Source organism: Cryptomeria japonica, chromosome 4 (assembly GCF_030272615.1).
Source record: "Cryptomeria japonica chromosome 4, Sugi_1.0, whole genome shotgun sequence".
Taxonomy (NCBI): Eukaryota; Viridiplantae; Streptophyta; class Pinopsida; order Cupressales; family Cupressaceae; genus Cryptomeria; species Cryptomeria japonica.
The window spans coordinates 33,824,071-33,842,601 of record NC_081408.1 but is presented as its reverse complement, the minus strand read 5'-3'; the positions used below and the strand labels follow the sequence as shown (position 1 = coordinate 33,842,601).

Sequence of the window (18,531 nt, the reverse complement as noted above, 5' to 3'; positions counted from 1 at the left end):
GGGTGCCCCACGCCCCTGTCCTGGTCTTTTGCTCTGCAATTTGGTGTGGAGTGCTGTCTCGACCTGCTTTTCTCGGATCTGCAACCTGCGGCGTCGTCCGAGTCCCGAAACCTGCACTTGTATTTGAAAAAGGTGTTTGGACGGCTATATAGGGTTTTGCCTTAGTCAAACCCCCGCTTCGGTGATTTCCACCTCCATGAATAGAGAAGTTGTATTGTAAAAGTAATGTGTGTGCAGACCTTGTGTGTGTGCAAGATCCTAAAATGCAAGTAAGCAAACTAGAGCAACCTCGAAAGTAAACCCTAATTGCTTGTAAATGATAATGTAAATGCTCTAAATCAAGATGCAAAGTGATCTAAAGCATGAATAAATGATATATTGAAGCTTATGCAAAGACATGAGAACAACATGAAATCATACCCAACCCCCAAGGGAGGGGTACAAGCCAATCTTCAGTCGGTAATCTCCCATTGTTCTTCAATGTCTTCCAAGCCCTAAATGGATGAATGGAATTGATAAATGCTTGATAGAGGGATGTTGAATGTTGTTGAAGTCTTCAAAGATCTGCTCTTTCGCTGCATATGAGGTTCCTGAAAACAAAATTCGGATCCTTTCAAATGAAGAAAGAGAGCTCTTATGTATGAAGCCCTAGGTCGTAATTTCGTCTTTTGGCCTACCTAGAGATTGAATATCCCGCCAATTTCTTGGGGTTAAGCTTTATTTTATGATTGGATCGTGCTCCTAAAATTTCGAGAAAAATGTCCGGGACCGTGTGCACTCCGGGCGCCATGGTCCCGACAACTTTTCACCAAATTTTCAGGGCCATCAGATATGATGATTTTAGAGAGAATCCCGAAGTTACAGGTGATTTCGAGATGTTTTGACCCCCAAAATCAAGCCTCCAAGTTCAAAAGAAAGCCTAATTAGGGTTTTTGATTAGATGATGTATTGGAGGAATAAAATGAAAAGGGGCACACTTTAATGAAAGGGCCCGACTTTGTGATGTGAAGGATGATGAAATAGGACCTTAGACCTAATTAATTTTATTAATTAAGTGCTAAAGGAGAAATGCAATGCAAAATATAAAATGCACCAAGGTGGGTGCTAAACTAGGTGTGAAATTGTACCACCCTAGCAAGTGCGTACAATTTACGACGTTACAACCTGAAAGTATTCATAGATGTTGATTGGGCTAGTAATGTAGATGACCGCAAGAGCACAACAGGTGGTACATTCTTCCTTAGTGGTAGACTGGTCTCATGGATGAGTAAAAAGCAGAGTTGTATCTTTCAGTCTACAGCAGAAGCAGAGTATGTTGCAACTTTCAAGTGCACTCAGACAATTTGGATGAAGCATGTATTGAATGGCTTCAAAGTTCTTGTCTCTAAACCAGTAATTATATTTTGTGACAATACTAGGGCAATTAATATCTCCAAGAATCCGGTTTTACATTCTAGAACCAAGAACTTTGAGCTTAAGTATCATTTCTTGAGGGAAAAGGTTCAGAACAAAGAGATTGCACTGGAGCATGTTTCCAGTAAGGAGCAGTTAGCAGACATATTCACCAAGCCTCTCGCAAAGACTACATTTACATACATAAGAGGTGAATTAGGGGTATTGCCCCTTCAGGAGGTGAACTAAAAGCATATACTCCACATCAATCAGGTATTGCATAGTCAAATTTATTTTGGATTGATGTGTTGAAGGATGCTACTCCTCAGGGGGAGCAGCATAATGGAACAGGGAAGCTTGTGCCTCCACTTTGGCATTGTTGTCAAAGGGGGAGAAGATGTGAAGCAAAGAAGATATCTGCAGAAATTGGGGGAGAAGATGTGAAGTGGAGAGATATCTTTGTATATTGCCATCAATGTTAAAGGGGGAGATTGTTGGCATTATGTGAACTGGTATGAGGACATAATGACATTGTATGTTGTCATTGATGTCAATATGCTAAAGAGGTGAGAATCGGCATATGAGAGAACCGGTATAACACTGTGAACCGGCATGTGTGCCAAAGTGAAGCGGTGTGCTTGATTAAAGGTAAACCGGAATATGGTTATGGGAACCGGCACATGGAAGCGTTGTATGACTATTGGTTGGTAGTCTCAACTTTAGGGTTTCCGGTTGAAGTGCTTCAAACCTGTGTGGCTCAACCAGTGACTTTGTGCGATGAGTTAGCATGACAACAAAGAACAGATCGTATTGCCACGTAAGTCTTGTGTGCATGAAGGATCTTGCATGAAGAAGATCTTGCCTATCTATCTCAGGAATGTGTGAAGACTGTAAAACGGTGATAACGTGTGATGGGTTATCAGCCACCATGAAATCGGTGGAAAATGAACGATGGAGATTAATGCAGTATGCTCAACGGTTAGGATTGAATCGTTTGAACTCCTTAACCTATTAGGTTTAGGGTTTAGGGTTTATGCTACCGACCTAACTGTTTTCCTATAAGGACGATGTTGTGACTCTTTCTAGGGTTGTTGGCAAAAGTTGTGTGTGAGTATTCAAGAGAAGGGATACGTGATTCTTTCTAGACCAAAAGGAGAGAAGTGATACCTACAGAGTGTAAGTGCAGAAGGTAAAGAGGAGCTTAAACGGATCCGCATTGGCATTGAGTGTTGTTACCAGATCATTGTAATACCTATTGATCTCTAACCACCTCAACAGTTGGAAAATCCCTTAACAGGGTAGCCTTAACCGGCTTGCTGTAAATCCTTTAACAGGGTAACTCAAAGCTACTGAGTTTGAAGTCCTTTAGCTATTGAGTTCTTGAAATCCTCTAACAAGGTAACCTTTAATAGGGTTTAACCCTTAACCAGGTATTGTAGCCATCCCTTAACTGGGTGATCTCTAATAAGATCGGTTCCTAGCAGAACCTATTGTAATGTCTCTAACCGGACAAGGCTCCTGACAGAGAGGACTTCCAAAGAGTTCAAAAATAGCTTGTGGGTATTCATCCCCACCGTGCTTTTTCTGAGTTGGGTTTCCACGTGAAAAATATGTGTGTCATGTGTGATGTTTTTATTTTGTGATGCTTTGCTATTGTTTGTCAAGCATGTGATGGTTCTATGTTTTATGTCTGGCAGTAAAACATGTTGAACTAACTGTTATTATGATCTGATGATTGATTACCTATTTATGCATAAGGGTGAAATGGTAGTGTAGTCTCAAGTTGAGTGAAAAGCTAAGTGAGTAACCGGTTAATGCTTGTCTCAGACATTCTTAGCTTTATTGGTTGCACTCTGTTTCAAATTGGTGTCACTGTCTGCCAGTCATTTGAAATGTCTGTTGTCAAACCGGTTTAGGACTGTATTTTTGTCTGTACTGATTCACCCCCCCTCGCTCTCAGTACTGGTTTGGTACTATTTGCTCATCATTGAGTTATCAGACAATTCATTAACCATATTTTTTTTTATTGGAGAAGATTCTTGACTTTGGAGGATTTATTTTGTTGGTATTTGAGATATTTGTGTCAAGCTCTTGATTTGTGGTTCTCAACAAATCCTATTTTGCAAGAGTCCCCTACATAAGATTCTATAAGAACATTTTGAAGTTGGCATCTCGAATTCTGAAGTTGGCATCTTGAATTCTTTGTTTATTTTACTATAAGAATTGTTGCCAATGGAATAACATGACATTTTGTATGGTTTTGATTGTTTACTAATTTTATCATATTTTCTAAATTCTTTTATTAATATTCCTTTTTCTAAACAAAAAAATCTTTCGATCTTAATCAAATACTACCTAACCCATATGTTGCTAATTTTCGACACGGACAAAAGCAGACCTCCTATTATTAAATTTTGGAAGGCTTTATCTGCATGTCACACCTAAACGTTTCTCTTCATGTCCCAATAATTGTGCACATGTTTGCTTTTACAGCCACCAACTGGGCTTGAAAGGCGATACCAGATGACTAACACTTTTCTATCTACCCTTCCATTTCCATTGGACTTACTCCTTAAAAGGGCATGCCTCTTCAATCAAGCAGCGACCAAATCTCACATTTCTGTCCTTATTTGCTGCAATTTCTAGCCTTTAACAAGCTGTTAAAAGATGATGACAGAAGAGACATACAATGAAGTAAAGGGCACAGTTTGTGTCACAGGAGCTGCTGGATTCATTGGGTCATGGCTTACAATGCGATTACTTGAGCTGGGATATGTTGTAAGAGCAACTGTCAGAGACCCAGGTTGGTTTCTACACTTGTAAGTTTAAAATGGGGAACCTGCTTTGAGTGAAGATTTTTATTTATTTTTAATACTTACCTAGTGTTGTATTGATACTTAGTTCAAGGTTTGCATGTTACAAATTCACTTGCTTAACAGGCAAGTAAGATTGACATTAATTAAAGAAAGATGATCCTCCAATCTTCCAGTTGTTTAAGTTCTGCACCATTATTTTAATTGCAAACTATATGTCTCTCTCTAACTGTCATCTTAGATATACGTAGTAATGCTAATGTTCTTTCGTGGATTTTATCAGTTAATTCTTACTGTGGATATGAAAAGTCGGTATCCCATTTCTATGGTTTAAACCTTATATTTCTAATACATCTAGGGTTTTTCTTGTTACCTGTAACCATTCAGGAAACCCAGTGAAAACCAGTCATTTGTTGAAACTACCTGGGGCCAATGAGAGACTGACTCTTTGGGTAGCAGAGTTGGATGATGAAGGAAGCTTTGACAATGTCATTGATGGTTGTGAAGGTGTTTTCCATGTTGCAACTGCAATGGATTTTGAGTCCCAGGATCCAGAGGTTTCATCTTCCTCACTCTTTCTCTCTTGCATGTAGAGATACTACTATTTTATTATATTATATATTTAAAATAGTGTAGAAATATTTATTAAGAATATTAATGTATTAATCTTCTCCTCTGTGGAGTTGGGATGCGCTGTGGCAGAATGAGGTGATACAGCCAACAGTGAATGGGGTATTGAATGTAATGAGATCATGTGGAAAGGCCAAGTCAGTGAAAAGAGTTGTTTTCACCACATCTGCTGGGGCAGTGAATTTTACGGATGACTTTGGAACACCAGGCAAAATATATGATGAAACATGCTGGACCAATGTGGAGCTTTGTAGGAGCATAAAAATGACTGGATGGGTACAATCATGACAGTATTTCATTGTTTCTACTCTATTCACATTGCCTGTTTGATGACAGAGATATGTTTTTTTGTTATGTACAGATGTACTTTGTGTCAAAAACACTTGCAGAAAGGGCTGCGTTTGATTTCGCAGAGAAAAATAATGTTGATCTCATTAGTGTTATACCAACATTAGTGGTTGGGCCATTTATAATGCAGACTATGCCTCCCAGCTTGGTTACAGCATTGGCGCTGTTAACAAGTATGTACTACTCCTTTGTAAAGCTTTTAATTAATTGCTGAAGTTTAATAAGCCAGCTGCTTTGTAATACCATGTTCAAAATCTTTAGCTTATGTATTTATTATTTAAATATTAAATCAGTATAATTTTAAATTTTGAAAATCTTGTGGCGTGATACAATTATAGAGATTCCTAGTGATATGAGAGATTCCTAGTGATTCCTAGTGATATGAGAGATTCCTAGTGATACTTTTATAGAGATATGTAACACTAGTGATTCATAGTGATATGAGAGATGGGTAATATATGCATTGCAGGAAATGAACCACATTATACGATATTGAAACAAGTGCAGCTGGTTCACTTGGATGATCTCTGCATGTCACTCATTTTCCTCTTTGAAAATCCCCAAGCAAAGGGCAGATATATATCTTCCTCACATGATGTCACCATTGTTCAGCTTGCCAAAATTTTGGCTGACAAATACCCACAGTACAATATTCCAACCAAGTAAGTAAATATACTAATTTGCTAAAGCTTATTAAGATTGACTTGAAACTATGAAATCGCAATGGAGATCGTTGATGTTTACCTTGATTTGATTGTTTACATTTATGTTTACCTTGCTAAGTACAATATGATTGATGTTTACAGGTTTGAAGATGCAGACGAGTCTTTGCCGGTAGTAGCATATTCATCAAAAAAGCTTGTTGACATGGGCTTCAAGTTCAAGCACACCATAGATGACATGTTTGATGGGGCCATTCAATGTTGTGTGGAGAAAGGATTTTTGCCAAAAATAGGAATTGGGGCAGCAACAGGCGTTCTCAATAATAATAATTAGCTTCCCTTGTTTGTGTAAGATTTTATAATAAATAATCTTGGCTATCATTTTAGAACAACTTATTTCTATAATAAATTCTCATATATAGAAAGATAAGTGATCTGATAAAGAAGGCTATAAGGTGATTTTTATTCACTCAAATGCTAGCTTCTATATGTTTATTTTAAGTAATGTTAATACTAGAAGTTGCATACATTATTTAGCAATGATAGGAAGTTTTAAGTTTTTTAATTTGAAGGGATGGTTTAAATGTTCGATGGAATGTTTTTGTTTGGTATTTATTATAATGTTTTTTTATATATATATATTTTTTTTAAGTATTTGTTTTAATAATTAGATTAAATATAATTGTGAATTTGTTGTATATTAGAATAAGATTTTGACAAAGAAAATTTATATATTATTAGATTTAATTTGTAATTTTGTAAATATTAATATTTAATACTTGCTTACAAATTAATTTCATGTGTCGAACAGTGGTTTAATTTTGGTAATTAAGAACACATACATTTGTATGGATCTTACATGAAAGTTGATGTTTATGTCAACATATTTGGTTAATATATAACATATTATATATTTTATTGAAGTAGGGTATTCATGTGAAAGTAATCCAATTTCATATCAATATTGCACAAACAACCAATTCAATGAAACACATACATTTTGGTATACACCTCGCATGAAGCTTGATGTATATGTCAATAAATTTGGTTAATAGTGTGTACTTAGAGGAAGATAGGACCTATCTGGAGAAGATCATTTAAAAAATATTAAAAAAATAAGATAAAATATGTTTTATTGAAGTAGAGTATATGTATGGAAGCAATTCAATTTCATATCAATATTACACGAACAACCAATTCAATCAAGTGAAAAACATCACATTTTTTAATAATTATTTGAAGTGTTAGAAATCTTTTATTTAAGTGAAGAATATTTGCAATGATCCACAATATATAAGTCAAAAGGAAGATTGAATGAAAGGAATCCTTGAAAAATATTGGTAATTAAGAACACAAATATTTGTATACATCTCATATGAAACTTGATATAAATCAACCTCTAGTAAAAACGAATTGATCAACTGTATAATGAGGAATGCTTTTGGTGACCATAGAATTGGTTTTAAATATTGTCAATATTTTGTTCATATTGCATGTTATACACAACAACAATTCTTTCAACATGAGTGACTGTGAATGAAATAAATTTGCCATGATCCGTGTTGGTGTATTATAGCTCTTTCTTAAATTCATGCATTATATACCATACAAATCTAAGGTAGTAATAAAATAAACTAGTTAATGGTGTATATGTCAATAGATTTGGTTAATAGTGTGCACCTAGAGGAAGATAGGACCTATTTGGAGATGAGCCTTTGAAAAGTACAAGCTTGTGATGGGGATACAATTGAAATGGACACTCAGAGAGAATGTTGCATAATTAGTGGAGCCTTTGAGAGCTATAATTTTTCAATAGTGCAAAGCATTTATTAATAGTGAAACAAAATCCAAGAGTGGAGGGAAAAGAGTATTAATGAATGGTATGAACAACTAAAAAAACTTACAAGCCAAAAAATTATGAGTGGACGAGATTAATAAGATAAAATATAATATATTCTTTATAAAGCACAAACTTTGAATGGGAGTGATGCAAAGGTGGATAGATGATTGGAATGACTTACAAGTGGGTTTACAAATCAACAAGATAGATACACATTTAGGGAGATATTTCTCCCAACTCACCTAGCAAACTAGGCCTCCTAGACCTAGGCAAAGAGGACTCAATATAGAGAAGGAATTAAATTGGCTTATTACTTCAAAGGCTGACTTCCAAAACATCTTATAACACCCAACCAAACATGAATCGAGCATTGGTTATGGTCTCTAATAAAAGGAATGGTGTGACCCTTCACAAACACCCAAAAATCCTAATAGCCCTCCTTTTTAGGACTGGTGAAAGACTCTCCCTACTCCACCCACTCCTCAAGAATATGAAACTTGATTTGGATACCCTTTACTAATTTCTAAAATATATCTCAAAATGAGCCTATGGTGTTTTTTGCAATTGACACTCATCTGGTGATTTTCGATGCTTGATTTATGTTTGATGCTTGATTTATGGTTTAGGGTTGTCATTCATGACAACGCTTCTTGGAGATTCGATCTGGTGGTCGTGATTCTTCTTATCTGGAAGAAAGTGTTAACCAATAGCCAATTAACGGGTAAATCAAGATTATTCCAATGTAGTTTTGGTCCGAAAAGATTTTCGTTGATTGCGTTGATTTTGGTGACTAAGTTCGAGGTGAAAATGATGAGGCCAACATTGGTGAAGCATTTTGGAAAATTGTTTTGGTCTGGTGATATGTTTTGTTAGAAATTGAAGCTGACTTGAAGCTACACGTTACATTTTTGATAGCCAACTTGGAGGAGATTATTTTTTATATGACCAAATAAATAAGATTGAATTGGTGATTAGTTTTTGGAGTATTACTATTATGGCGATCCATTTTGGTGTGATTGAACGTAGTTTCACCTACGCATTTGATTCCCAGGTGATTCGGTAGCTAACTGAGACACAAATAGAGCATATTGTAGAGGGAGTATAGTTAGAGATATTGTGCTTAACTGGAACATTCTTGCATTGTTAGATGTTATTTTAGAGTTCTTTAATTGTATTTCCTCATTGTAATTAAATTGTAAGTCAGAGAGACTTCCCTGAAGGTTGTAGCCTTCTAGGTCATTGTAATTGAGCAGTGAGCTCTAGGCAGTGAGCCTGAATGTAAGTGCATTCCCCATCTATGTAATATTTATGTACTCTTGGCCATAGTATATGAATATTGTGGGTTCCATCCCCACCTTAGTTTTTTCCTTTCCGAGTTTCCACGTAAAAATTTTTATGTTGTGGATCTATGGTTTATTTGTTGCTTTCTTATGTTCTTTAGTGTTATACATTGCTAACCGGTGGATAAAGATTAATTTTTTGAGTGTGATCTCTGGAAGAACACTGATTCAGCCACCACCCCCCCCCCCCTCCTCTTAGTGTTCTTTTATTCTAACAATTGGTATCAGAGGCTAGTTCCTCCAAGGAATCTTAACGACTTGAGGAAGCTCTGGGAGATTGATTCAATGGATTCTAGTTTTCAAAGACAACTTGGTGTGGCACTTGAAGATCTTGATGTAGCTATAAATGAGATTTGTACCTTGAAGAAGAACCTGAATGTTGTTGATGACTTCATTAATGACCTAAAGGATCAAGCTAACATCTCTATAGAGAAGAGGAAGGAATTGATGGACAATCTAAGGAGAAAGAAGATCATAGCATGGAATACCAGGATAAAGTTGATGAGTTTAACAAGATTGAGACAGAGAATTCTACTTTAAAGAATGAGATTCAATCCATTGTGATGAGGCTGACTAAGGAAATTGAGGACCGGAAGAAAAATGAAGAAAATCTAGCACAATCATTGAAGGAAAGAGAAAATGAATGCTTCAGGATTACCTATGAGAATGATTAGTTAAAGCTTGAGTTGACACATTCAAGGAATAATGGTCAAGAACTTGAAAGATAGATTGCTACTTTAAGGGATGAACTTGCTACTGCCAATTAATACAAATACAAATTCAAAGCTAGCTCAGCAAGGCTTGATGAGATGTTGGAAATTCAAAGACATGGAAAGGACATGTGAGGTCTACGATTTGAGAAAGGTGAATCCTCTAGATCTAGACAAAGCAATGTAAAACCTAATCAAAAGAAGAGCAAGAATCCTCTGGTAAGATAGCCTAATGCTCACAAATTCAATGGTAGATTCTTTACTTGCAATAAGTTTGGTCATATGGCAAATCAATGTAGAAATAGGATTAATAATGGAATGAACAACATGAATAATGTTCCTACCTTTACCGGCTAGTGTTTCCTATGCAATAATTTTGGACACAAGTCAAATATATGTAGAGCAATAATGAATAAATTTGAAAACAAAAGATGCTATGCTTGTGGGATGTTTGGACATATCTCTAATCAGTGTTGGACAAGGTCAAATCAGATGAACTTTGGGCCTATGCAGAATAATGTTGTTTGTCGTGCATGTAATAAAACCAGCCACATTGCAAAGTACTACAGAAGAAAGACCAGTGCTCTGGTAGACAAGAACAAATTAGATGAGAAGGGAAAAGAAAAAGTAGAAGAGATCAAAGACAAACATGAGAAGATGTGGGTGAGAAAAGATGAATCTAAAGAAGATGGTGGATTTGTACCTATATCTGGTGCAAAACTCTCATCCGGTAACTAGGTATTTTGGCCTTAGGGGGAGACAAATTCATGCATCTGCAGAGAAAGGGTTTCAACCAGTTCGTGAATTTTGTATCATTCAATGTTGAGCAGAATTCATCATGAGTTTATCTGATTGGATCAGCCTTACAAGAACACACCTAAGGTGATTAGGGAAATGGCATGCTTGAATCAAAGTGGTGACAAGCCAGGGCTGCAAAAGGTTACAAACCCTACATTTACCAAGTTAACTGGTGCAAAATTTGATGGGAGATCTATGAAGATTAACACAATTAAAGATGATGATGTGAATTTTCCTTCAATGGTCATTGGGTATAAGGTGTATCAGTCTAACTGGCTGAATTCAATGTCAAGGACAACCATTCATGCAGCTTACCAAATGGTAAAGGAAGATGCATAGTATGATCCGTGCAGTGTTCTTTTGGAGGAGCTCATGATTAATCTAAAGAAAATCAAGTAAGACAAAAAAATATGTTTTCAAATATGATTCTTTGGTTATCTATTTGGCTCTTTACTTTTTGAACCAAATTCTTGGAACCGATAGAGTGCAGTGGGCATTTGACATACCAGTAGCCCAATAGATCAAATAAGGTCTTGATAGACTTCAAAACAGAGATAATCAGAATGTTTCTTTATGGGAATTTTTAAAAATTTTCCAGGAGAAGATAAAGTAGAGAGTAAGAATTCCAAAGGAAATTGTTACCAAATATGAAGGGATAATATGTTTTATGGTTAACAAGGATGAATGTCTTATGGAGGCAGATGAACCCTGCACAGTGTGGATTTTGCCAATGGGTTATGAGGTTGATGCAAAAACACTTGATGCATATGCACAACACCTGTTGAATGCTCTAGTTGATTCAAAGGAAGAAAGGTCATGTTAGGGTTTCAAGCAGATCCGAAGCAAATATGAACTAACAATTATATGCAGAATTAAATACAAAAGATAAAGAAATAAAAATAGGACACAGATAACACAGATATTTAACGTGGTTCACCCAGAATGGGTTACGTCCACCATACACAGCCGTCCAATCTTTCTTATTATCCAGCAAAAACAGTACATCAACCTCACAATGCTTTAAGCATCCCAGCCGCTTATAACATGCATTTTTAGGGCAACAAACAAAGTCGACCTTTTTTAGGGTTTTATTACAATGTCGGTTTTCATCAACAAAAACGGCAAAAAAAAAATTTCTCGGGGGCTGCCGCCCCTAAACCCTCGCTTTCTCGGGGCTGCCGCCCTCGAACCCCTGCCCGGAGCCCGGGCTGGCCCCGGACCCCGGCGAGGATACGTGCTGAGTGTATAGTACTTTGCTAATCAGTCGCCACATTTCAACAATCTCCCACTTGGAGACTGATCAGGCTCCACACCGAACAATCTCCCACTTGGAGACTGATACTACAGGACACCACTGTACATGCAACATCCGCTGGATAAAACACTAGGACTTGACTAGTATAAATTCCACAATTATTAATCAAGAAGACCAACAGAAACTAATGAAGAAATCAGCTTCTCCTGTGGAACTGCCTTTGTGAACATATCGGCAGGATTCTCACTTGTGTGAATCTTCTCAAGCCGTAACTGACCCTCCTCCAAAATAGTCTGGATGAAGTAGTACCTAAGCTGAATGTGCTTTGTCCTTGAATGAAAAGCAGAGTTCTTCGCAAGATGAATGGCACTCTGGCTATCAGTATACAATGGGCTATCCTCTTGTGTCTGACCCAATTCCTTCAGAAAACATTGCAACCAAATCATCTCTTTGCTGGCTTCTGTAGCAGCAACATACTCAGCTTCAGTGGTTGAAAGTGCAACAACCTTTTGCAGCCTAGAAATCCAACTGACTGCAGTTCCCCCTATAGTAAAAACATACCTTGTAGTACTCCTCCGTGAATCAATATCACCCGCCAGATCAGAGTCAACAAATCCACTTAGAGCAGCATTAGATCCTTTGAAACATAATGCCTTCGTAGTAGTTCCTTTCAAATACCGAAGAATCCATTTCACAGCTTTCCAATGTTCCATACCCGGATTACTCAAAAACCTACTCACAACTCCCACTGCATGTGCAATCTCTGGCCTTGTGCATACCATTGCATACATCAGACTGCCAACAGCTGATAAATACGGGATGTTAGACATTTTATTAACCTCTTCCTGTGCCTTTAGACACATCTCCTTAGTCAATTTGAAATGACTAGCCAAAGGTGTACTAACTGCTTTTGCATCCTGCATGTTAAATCTTTTCAACACCTTCTTTATATACTCACTTTGGGACAAATTTAAGGTTCTATTTTTCCTGTCCCGTGTAATCCTCATACCGAGAATTTGCTTAGCTGCACCCAAATCCTTCATAGCAAATGACCTGGCTAATTTCTGTTTAAGATCATTTATATGTTGCATGTTAGACCCAGCAACAAGCATGTTATCAACATAAAGCAACAGGATAATATAACTGCCATTATCAAATCTCTTAAAGTATACACAATGATCAGAATGACATCTATGATAACCGTGTTCAGCCATGAAACTATCAAATTTTAAATACCATTGTCTAGGTGCTTGCTTTAGGCCATACAGACTTTTCTTCAACCTGCACACCAAGTTCTCCTTACCTTTGACCTCATATCCCTGTGGTTGCAACATGCAAATTTCTCCTCCAAATCTCCATGGAGAAAAGCTGTTTTGACATCTAATTGTTCAAGATGTAAATCATCTGCAACCACAAGACTAAGTACAGTTCTAATTGAAGTCATTTTTACAACTAGAGAAAATATTTCATCATAATCTATACCCTTTTTCTGTGCAAAACCTTTTACCACAAGTCTGGCCTTATATCTTTTCTGACCTCCTTCCTCCTCCTTCAGTCGATAAACCCATTTGTTAGGCAAGGCTCTTTTTTCTGCAGGTAAAGGAACTAAGTCCCAAGTCTTATTTTTCATCAGGGAGTCCATCTCCTCTTTCATGCCTAGCTGCCACTGTTGTTTGGCATCCACCTGCATTGCTTCTTCATATTCTTCTGGTTCACCAGAATCTATTAATAAAATAGAATACAAAGGAGGAGAAAATCTTTCAGGGGGTCTACTTGTCCTCGTAGAATGTCTAACACTTGCAGGAGTTTGTGGGACAATTTGTTGTTGCTGAGCATCAGGTACCTGTGGCATTTCATTTTCAGGAATCTCATCCAACACCACATATTCTTGTTTGTCCTGTTCATGCTTCTTTTCCTGCATCTGTTCTTTATACATAACCTTCTCATTGAATATAACATCTCTACTTCTAATTATTTTCTTATTTTCAAAATCCCATAACCGATAGCCATATTCATCTATCCCATATCCAATGAAGGTACATTTATGAGATTTAGCATCAAGCTTGGTTCTGTTTTCTTTATCAACATGGACAAAAGCTTCGAAACCAAAAGTTTTTAGAAAAGAATAATTTACCTTTTTACCAGTCCATGCCTCCTCTAGAATACCACCATCCAAAGGGGTTGAAGGTCCTCTATTTATCAAATAGACAGCAGTATGTACAGCATCTGCCCAAAAAATGTAAGGGCAATCCAGCATGCAATCTCATGCTCCTCGCACGTTCCATGATGGTCCTATTCATTCTCTCTGACACACCATTTTCCTGTGGAGTTCCTGGAATTGTCTTCTGCTTTCGAATCCCTTTTAAGGAACAGTAATCTTCAAATGCTTTGCTGCAGTACTCACCTCCATTATCCGATCTGAGACACTTCAACTTTTTTCCTATCTCATTCTCAACCAAAGCTTTCCATTTCTTAAAAGTTTCAAAAACATCTGATTTTTGTTTTAGGAAATATACCCATGTTTTTCTGGTTGAGTCATCAATAAAAATAACATAATAACAAGAGCCACCAAGAGATGATACCTGAGCCGGTCCCCATACATCTGAATGTACAAGCTCTAACTTCTCACTCTTCTTCTCTTTCCCAACCTTGAGAAATCTGACTCTTTTTTGTTTACCATAAACACAGTTTTCACAAAACTCTAAATCAATCTTCTTTAGTCCTAGCAATAGATTTTTGGAGTGAAGGATTTTCATCCCTTTCTCACTCATGTGCCCAAGCCTATGGTGCCACATTATCGAATCTGTTCTTGCAACATTTATTGTTGTTGTCCCTACAGTAACTTTATATGTAGTAGCTAAGCTAGAGTAAGTGTTACCAGTACACAGATATAATGTGCCTACCTTCACACCTTTAGCTACTACTAATGATCCTTTAGTGACCTTCCACATACTGTCTGAGAAGGTAACTATGCAACCTTCACTACCTAGTTGCCCTGCAGAAATTAAATTTCTTCTTAAATTAGGAACATGTCTTACCTCCTACAGAAACCAATCATTACCATTCTGCAACTTGATCTTTATCTTTCCTTTTCCAACAATTTGACAGGGCTCATCATCACCCAAATATACCTGTCCAAAATCACCTTGAACATAATCTAGAAAATATTTTCTATGGGGTGTAGCATGAAATGAAGCCCCAGAATCTATTACCCAGGAATCATTAACATTATCCAAACATAAGATTAAAGCATCTTGTAAAGTATTACTTGAAATATTAGCTTCCTTACTGTCATTTTCATTTTTGTCTCCTTCTTTGTTTTTCTGAGACCAACAGTCTTTCTTTAGATGACCAGGCTTTCCGCAGTACCAGCAATCTTTCTTTCCTCTAGATTGAGAGCGTCCTTTCTTTGACTTCCCTCGTGACTTCTCATTCCCAAGGCCTTTTCCTCTTTCCTTTGATCTTCCTCTGTTCTCCACATTCAAAACACTACCCGATGATGTTGGAGTCTCACCTGTGCTTTTCCTTCGCATTTCCTTGCTTAGGATAACACCAACAATATCATCAAATACCAAAGTATTTTTACCAGAGATAGAGTTACTTACAGCCATAACCAAGCTATTCCAGCTTTCTAGCAAAGAACATAAAATCAAGAGAGCCCTAACCTCTTCTGTAAAGGTAATTTTTACTGAAGACAATTGACTGGTAATTGTATTAAATTCATTTAAGTGCTCCGCTACAAATCCTCCCTTACTCATTTTCAAATTAAACAAATGCTTAATAAGAAATACCTTATTCGAAGCCGAGGGTTTCTCATATAGCTTAGCCAATGTTGCCATCAAATCTACAGTCGTTTTTGCTTCTATTATATTGAATGCTACAGATGACGCAAGGCACAATCGAATGGATCCTAGTGCCTTTCTATCTAAAATGTCCCACTCTTCATCTGATATTGTGGTTGGTTTCTTTGCCTTTCCTTCCAATGGCCGCCACAAATCCTTTTGATACAGGTAATCCTCCATCTGCATTTTCCATAACTGATAATTCTGGCCGTTAAACTTTTCGACCTTGAATTTGGAATCCTCCATTGCTCCCACTCAAATCTAAAAGTCCTGCCAATTTACAGAAAACCTCGCTCTGATACCAATTGTTAGGGTTTCAAGCAGATCCGAAGCAAATATGAACTAACAATTATATGCAGATTTAAATACAAAAGATAAAGAAATAAAAACAGGACACAGATAACACAGATATTTAATGTGGTTCACCCAGAATGGGTTACATCCACCATACACAGCCGTCCAATCTTTCTTATTATCCAGCAAAAATAGTACGTCAACCTCACAATGCCTTAAGCATCCCAGCCGCTTATAACATGCGTTTTTAGGGCAACAAACAAAGTCGGCCTTTTTTAGGGTTTTATTACAATGTCAGTTTTCATCAACAAAAACGGCAAAAAAAAAATTTCTCGGGGGCTGCCGCCCCCGAACCCCTGCCCGAGGCCCGGCCCGGCCCCAGACCCCAGTGAGGATACGTGCTGAGTGTACAATACTTTGCTGATCAGTTGACATTTCAACAGGTTAAGCACATACAAAGAGAAGTCTATGTAACTTCACACCAAGTTCACTGAACTAGAGAGAAAAATTTATCCTTAGATCTCATCCTCATAGAGAAGTGTTCCATGATGTTTGTTTTGTTTATTTCAAATATTTGGGAGAATGTCACTAAATAATGTAGCTAGTTGTAAGTATTCAAAGATACCAAATAAGTTGGGATAGCTCTACTCTTATATTAGTATGTGGGAAATTCATTAAGATTTTCTTATGTATTTATTGGAGAAGGTTCTTGGCTTTGGAGGATTTGTTTTGTATTTGAGATATTTGTGTCAAGCTCTTGATTTGTGGATTTCAACAAGTCCTATTTTTTTGTTTCCCTACCATATGGTTATATAACAATATTTTTTTTGTTCCCCTACCAAATTGTTATCCAAGTTTTGAAGGGACCCAAAACCCATTACAAATAGATTTTTCCAGGATCTGGAACCCACAAAGACAAGATGCCAAAGAATAACCAATAATGAACAACAACACAAAAACAATAGACCAAAAATATTAAAACATTAGGAAACCGTCTACAACACAACCATGGTCGAAACTAGATCAAATCATATTGGGTTTTAAGTAGGCTCCCATAACCTGATAATCAAACTTGATAAAAAGAAACACCCTTCTAAGCCCAAGAAAACCTAGGAAAAGAAAATAACTAAATATCTCCTTATAAATATTTTTTCCATCAACTCCCACGCGACACCTTCCAAGATCTTCACCAACAACAATCTTCACCTCAAAAGAAGATCTTGGATTGTAGATGTTTATTCGATTGTGGGACTTGTTGTTGCCTCTAGGATGATATGGCATTTTGTATGGTTTTGATTGTTCATTAATTTTATCATATTTTCTTTCTCTTATTAAATTTCTTTGACATTTCAACCATTGGATTTTTTAACAGTGGCTTCCTCTTGTTAGTGGTAAGATGGAGATCTACCAGTATGCCAAATCTTTCTTGTTGTTTCCTTTTATTTTTCTACTAACATAAATGCTATTTTCAAGGTTGGGGACTAATTGTGGGATTGACACCCTCTTTCTCTTCATCCTTCATCTCCCGTTTTTTACCCTCTTTTTGAATTTCTTAATTTTATGCATGTGTGGATAAGATTGCCTCAACTCCCTTTATATTTCTTGTGTAAATCTACCTTTTAGGTGATTGGCAATGCCTTGGGATAGTTTTGAAGGTGGATGTTACTACCATTAATCTCTCCAACACATCCTTTTCTTGTATCTTGGTGGAGATTGATCTATCAAAGACTCTTCTTAGTGAGACTATTTTTTAGGTGAATGATCACCTTTGGAATCTGTCATTTGATTATGAAAGTATTCCCTTCGTATGTAAATGTTGATTTGCAACTAGGCATTTGGCCTCGAGATATTCTCAAAGTTCTCAAATTTCCTCTTCCTCTTGGTGGACTAATTATCTTCCCAAACATCTTACTCTATTTCTAGATGATTCTAACAATTTAGAGGATTTTTAATCTCTGTCACTATCTTCAGTTTCCTTAATTCACACCATTGCCCCTTCCAATTAGGTTATCAATAAGGTTAATATTCCTCCTACTGCGTCCTCTATTGATATTTGTTCTGCTAATTCTGAATCTCTTTTTATCATTTCTTCTTAACCTACCAATTTTCCTTTGAAGGCTTCTTTTGCTCTACCTATTGGTGTTGCTTCCTTTGTTGGTGTTGTGGAAGGGGTTCCTTGATTCTCATCCCCTAGATCTTCAAATTCTGATGATTTCTCTAGGTGGACAATAGTTCATAGAAAGAAAAGATACATGGATATTCTCAAGATTGATTCAAATGCAGTTCAATCATTAGTTACCTCTTGGATAACATGCTACATTGTTCCAACTATGTTGTTAATAGTCCTATTATGTCTTATTCTACTATTTCATGATGGGTATTGATCTTCTCTATGTGGTTCATTGTAAAAGGTTTTCGGTCTTTCAAAATCAGCGTAATTAATCAAAAACATTCTTCAACATTTATTACTATACTATTATTTATAATTCTAAGCAAATATTCATATAGATTTTGCAACTTCTTAATCTTAATTATTCAAAAATAAACAAATACCACCTAACGCATATGTTACTAATGCTTGTTTAAATATTCTTTGCTATTTTTTTA

General features: G+C 36.6%; 2 protein-coding genes across 2 annotated transcripts; both read left to right on the top strand.

Moving 5' to 3' along the window:
• The first annotated feature begins 4,015 nt into the window (after positions 1–4,015).
• On the top strand, positions 4,016–5,550 carry LOC131079273 (bifunctional dihydroflavonol 4-reductase/flavanone 4-reductase-like). The gene is made up of 5 exons (XM_059218798.1): positions 4,016–4,195; positions 4,593–4,762; positions 4,908–5,111; positions 5,197–5,356; positions 5,522–5,550. Exons 1-5 carry the CDS (start codon positions 4,060–4,062, stop codon positions 5,548–5,550), a joined length of 699 nt encoding a protein of 232 aa, XP_059074781.1. The 5' UTR covers positions 4,016–4,059.
• Positions 5,551–5,630: 80 nt separating this feature from the next.
• On the top strand, positions 5,631–6,283 carry LOC131874866 (dihydroflavonol 4-reductase-like). The gene is made up of 2 exons (XM_059218797.1): positions 5,631–5,845; positions 5,990–6,283. Exons 1-2 carry the CDS (start codon positions 5,631–5,633, stop codon positions 6,177–6,179), a joined length of 405 nt encoding a protein of 134 aa, XP_059074780.1. The 3' UTR covers positions 6,180–6,283.
• The last annotated feature ends 12,248 nt before the right edge of the window (positions 6,284–18,531 follow it).

Coding starts and splice junctions, on each gene's coding strand:
- LOC131079273 (XM_059218798.1), top strand. CDS start 4,060: ATGATGACAGAAGAGACATACAATGAAGTAAAGGGCACAGTTTGTGTC. Junction 4,763..4,907: donor TTGAGTCCCAGGATCCAGAG/GTTTCATCTTCC, acceptor GCGCTGTGGCAG/AATGAGGTGATACAGCCAAC. Junction 5,112..5,196: donor GCATAAAAATGACTGGATGG/GTACAATCATGA, acceptor TGTTATGTACAG/ATGTACTTTGTGTCAAAAAC.
- LOC131874866 (XM_059218797.1), top strand. CDS start 5,631: ATGGGTAATATATGCATTGCAGGAAATGAACCACATTATACGATATTG. Junction 5,846..5,989: donor CAGTACAATATTCCAACCAA/GTAAGTAAATAT, acceptor TGATGTTTACAG/GTTTGAAGATGCAGACGAGT.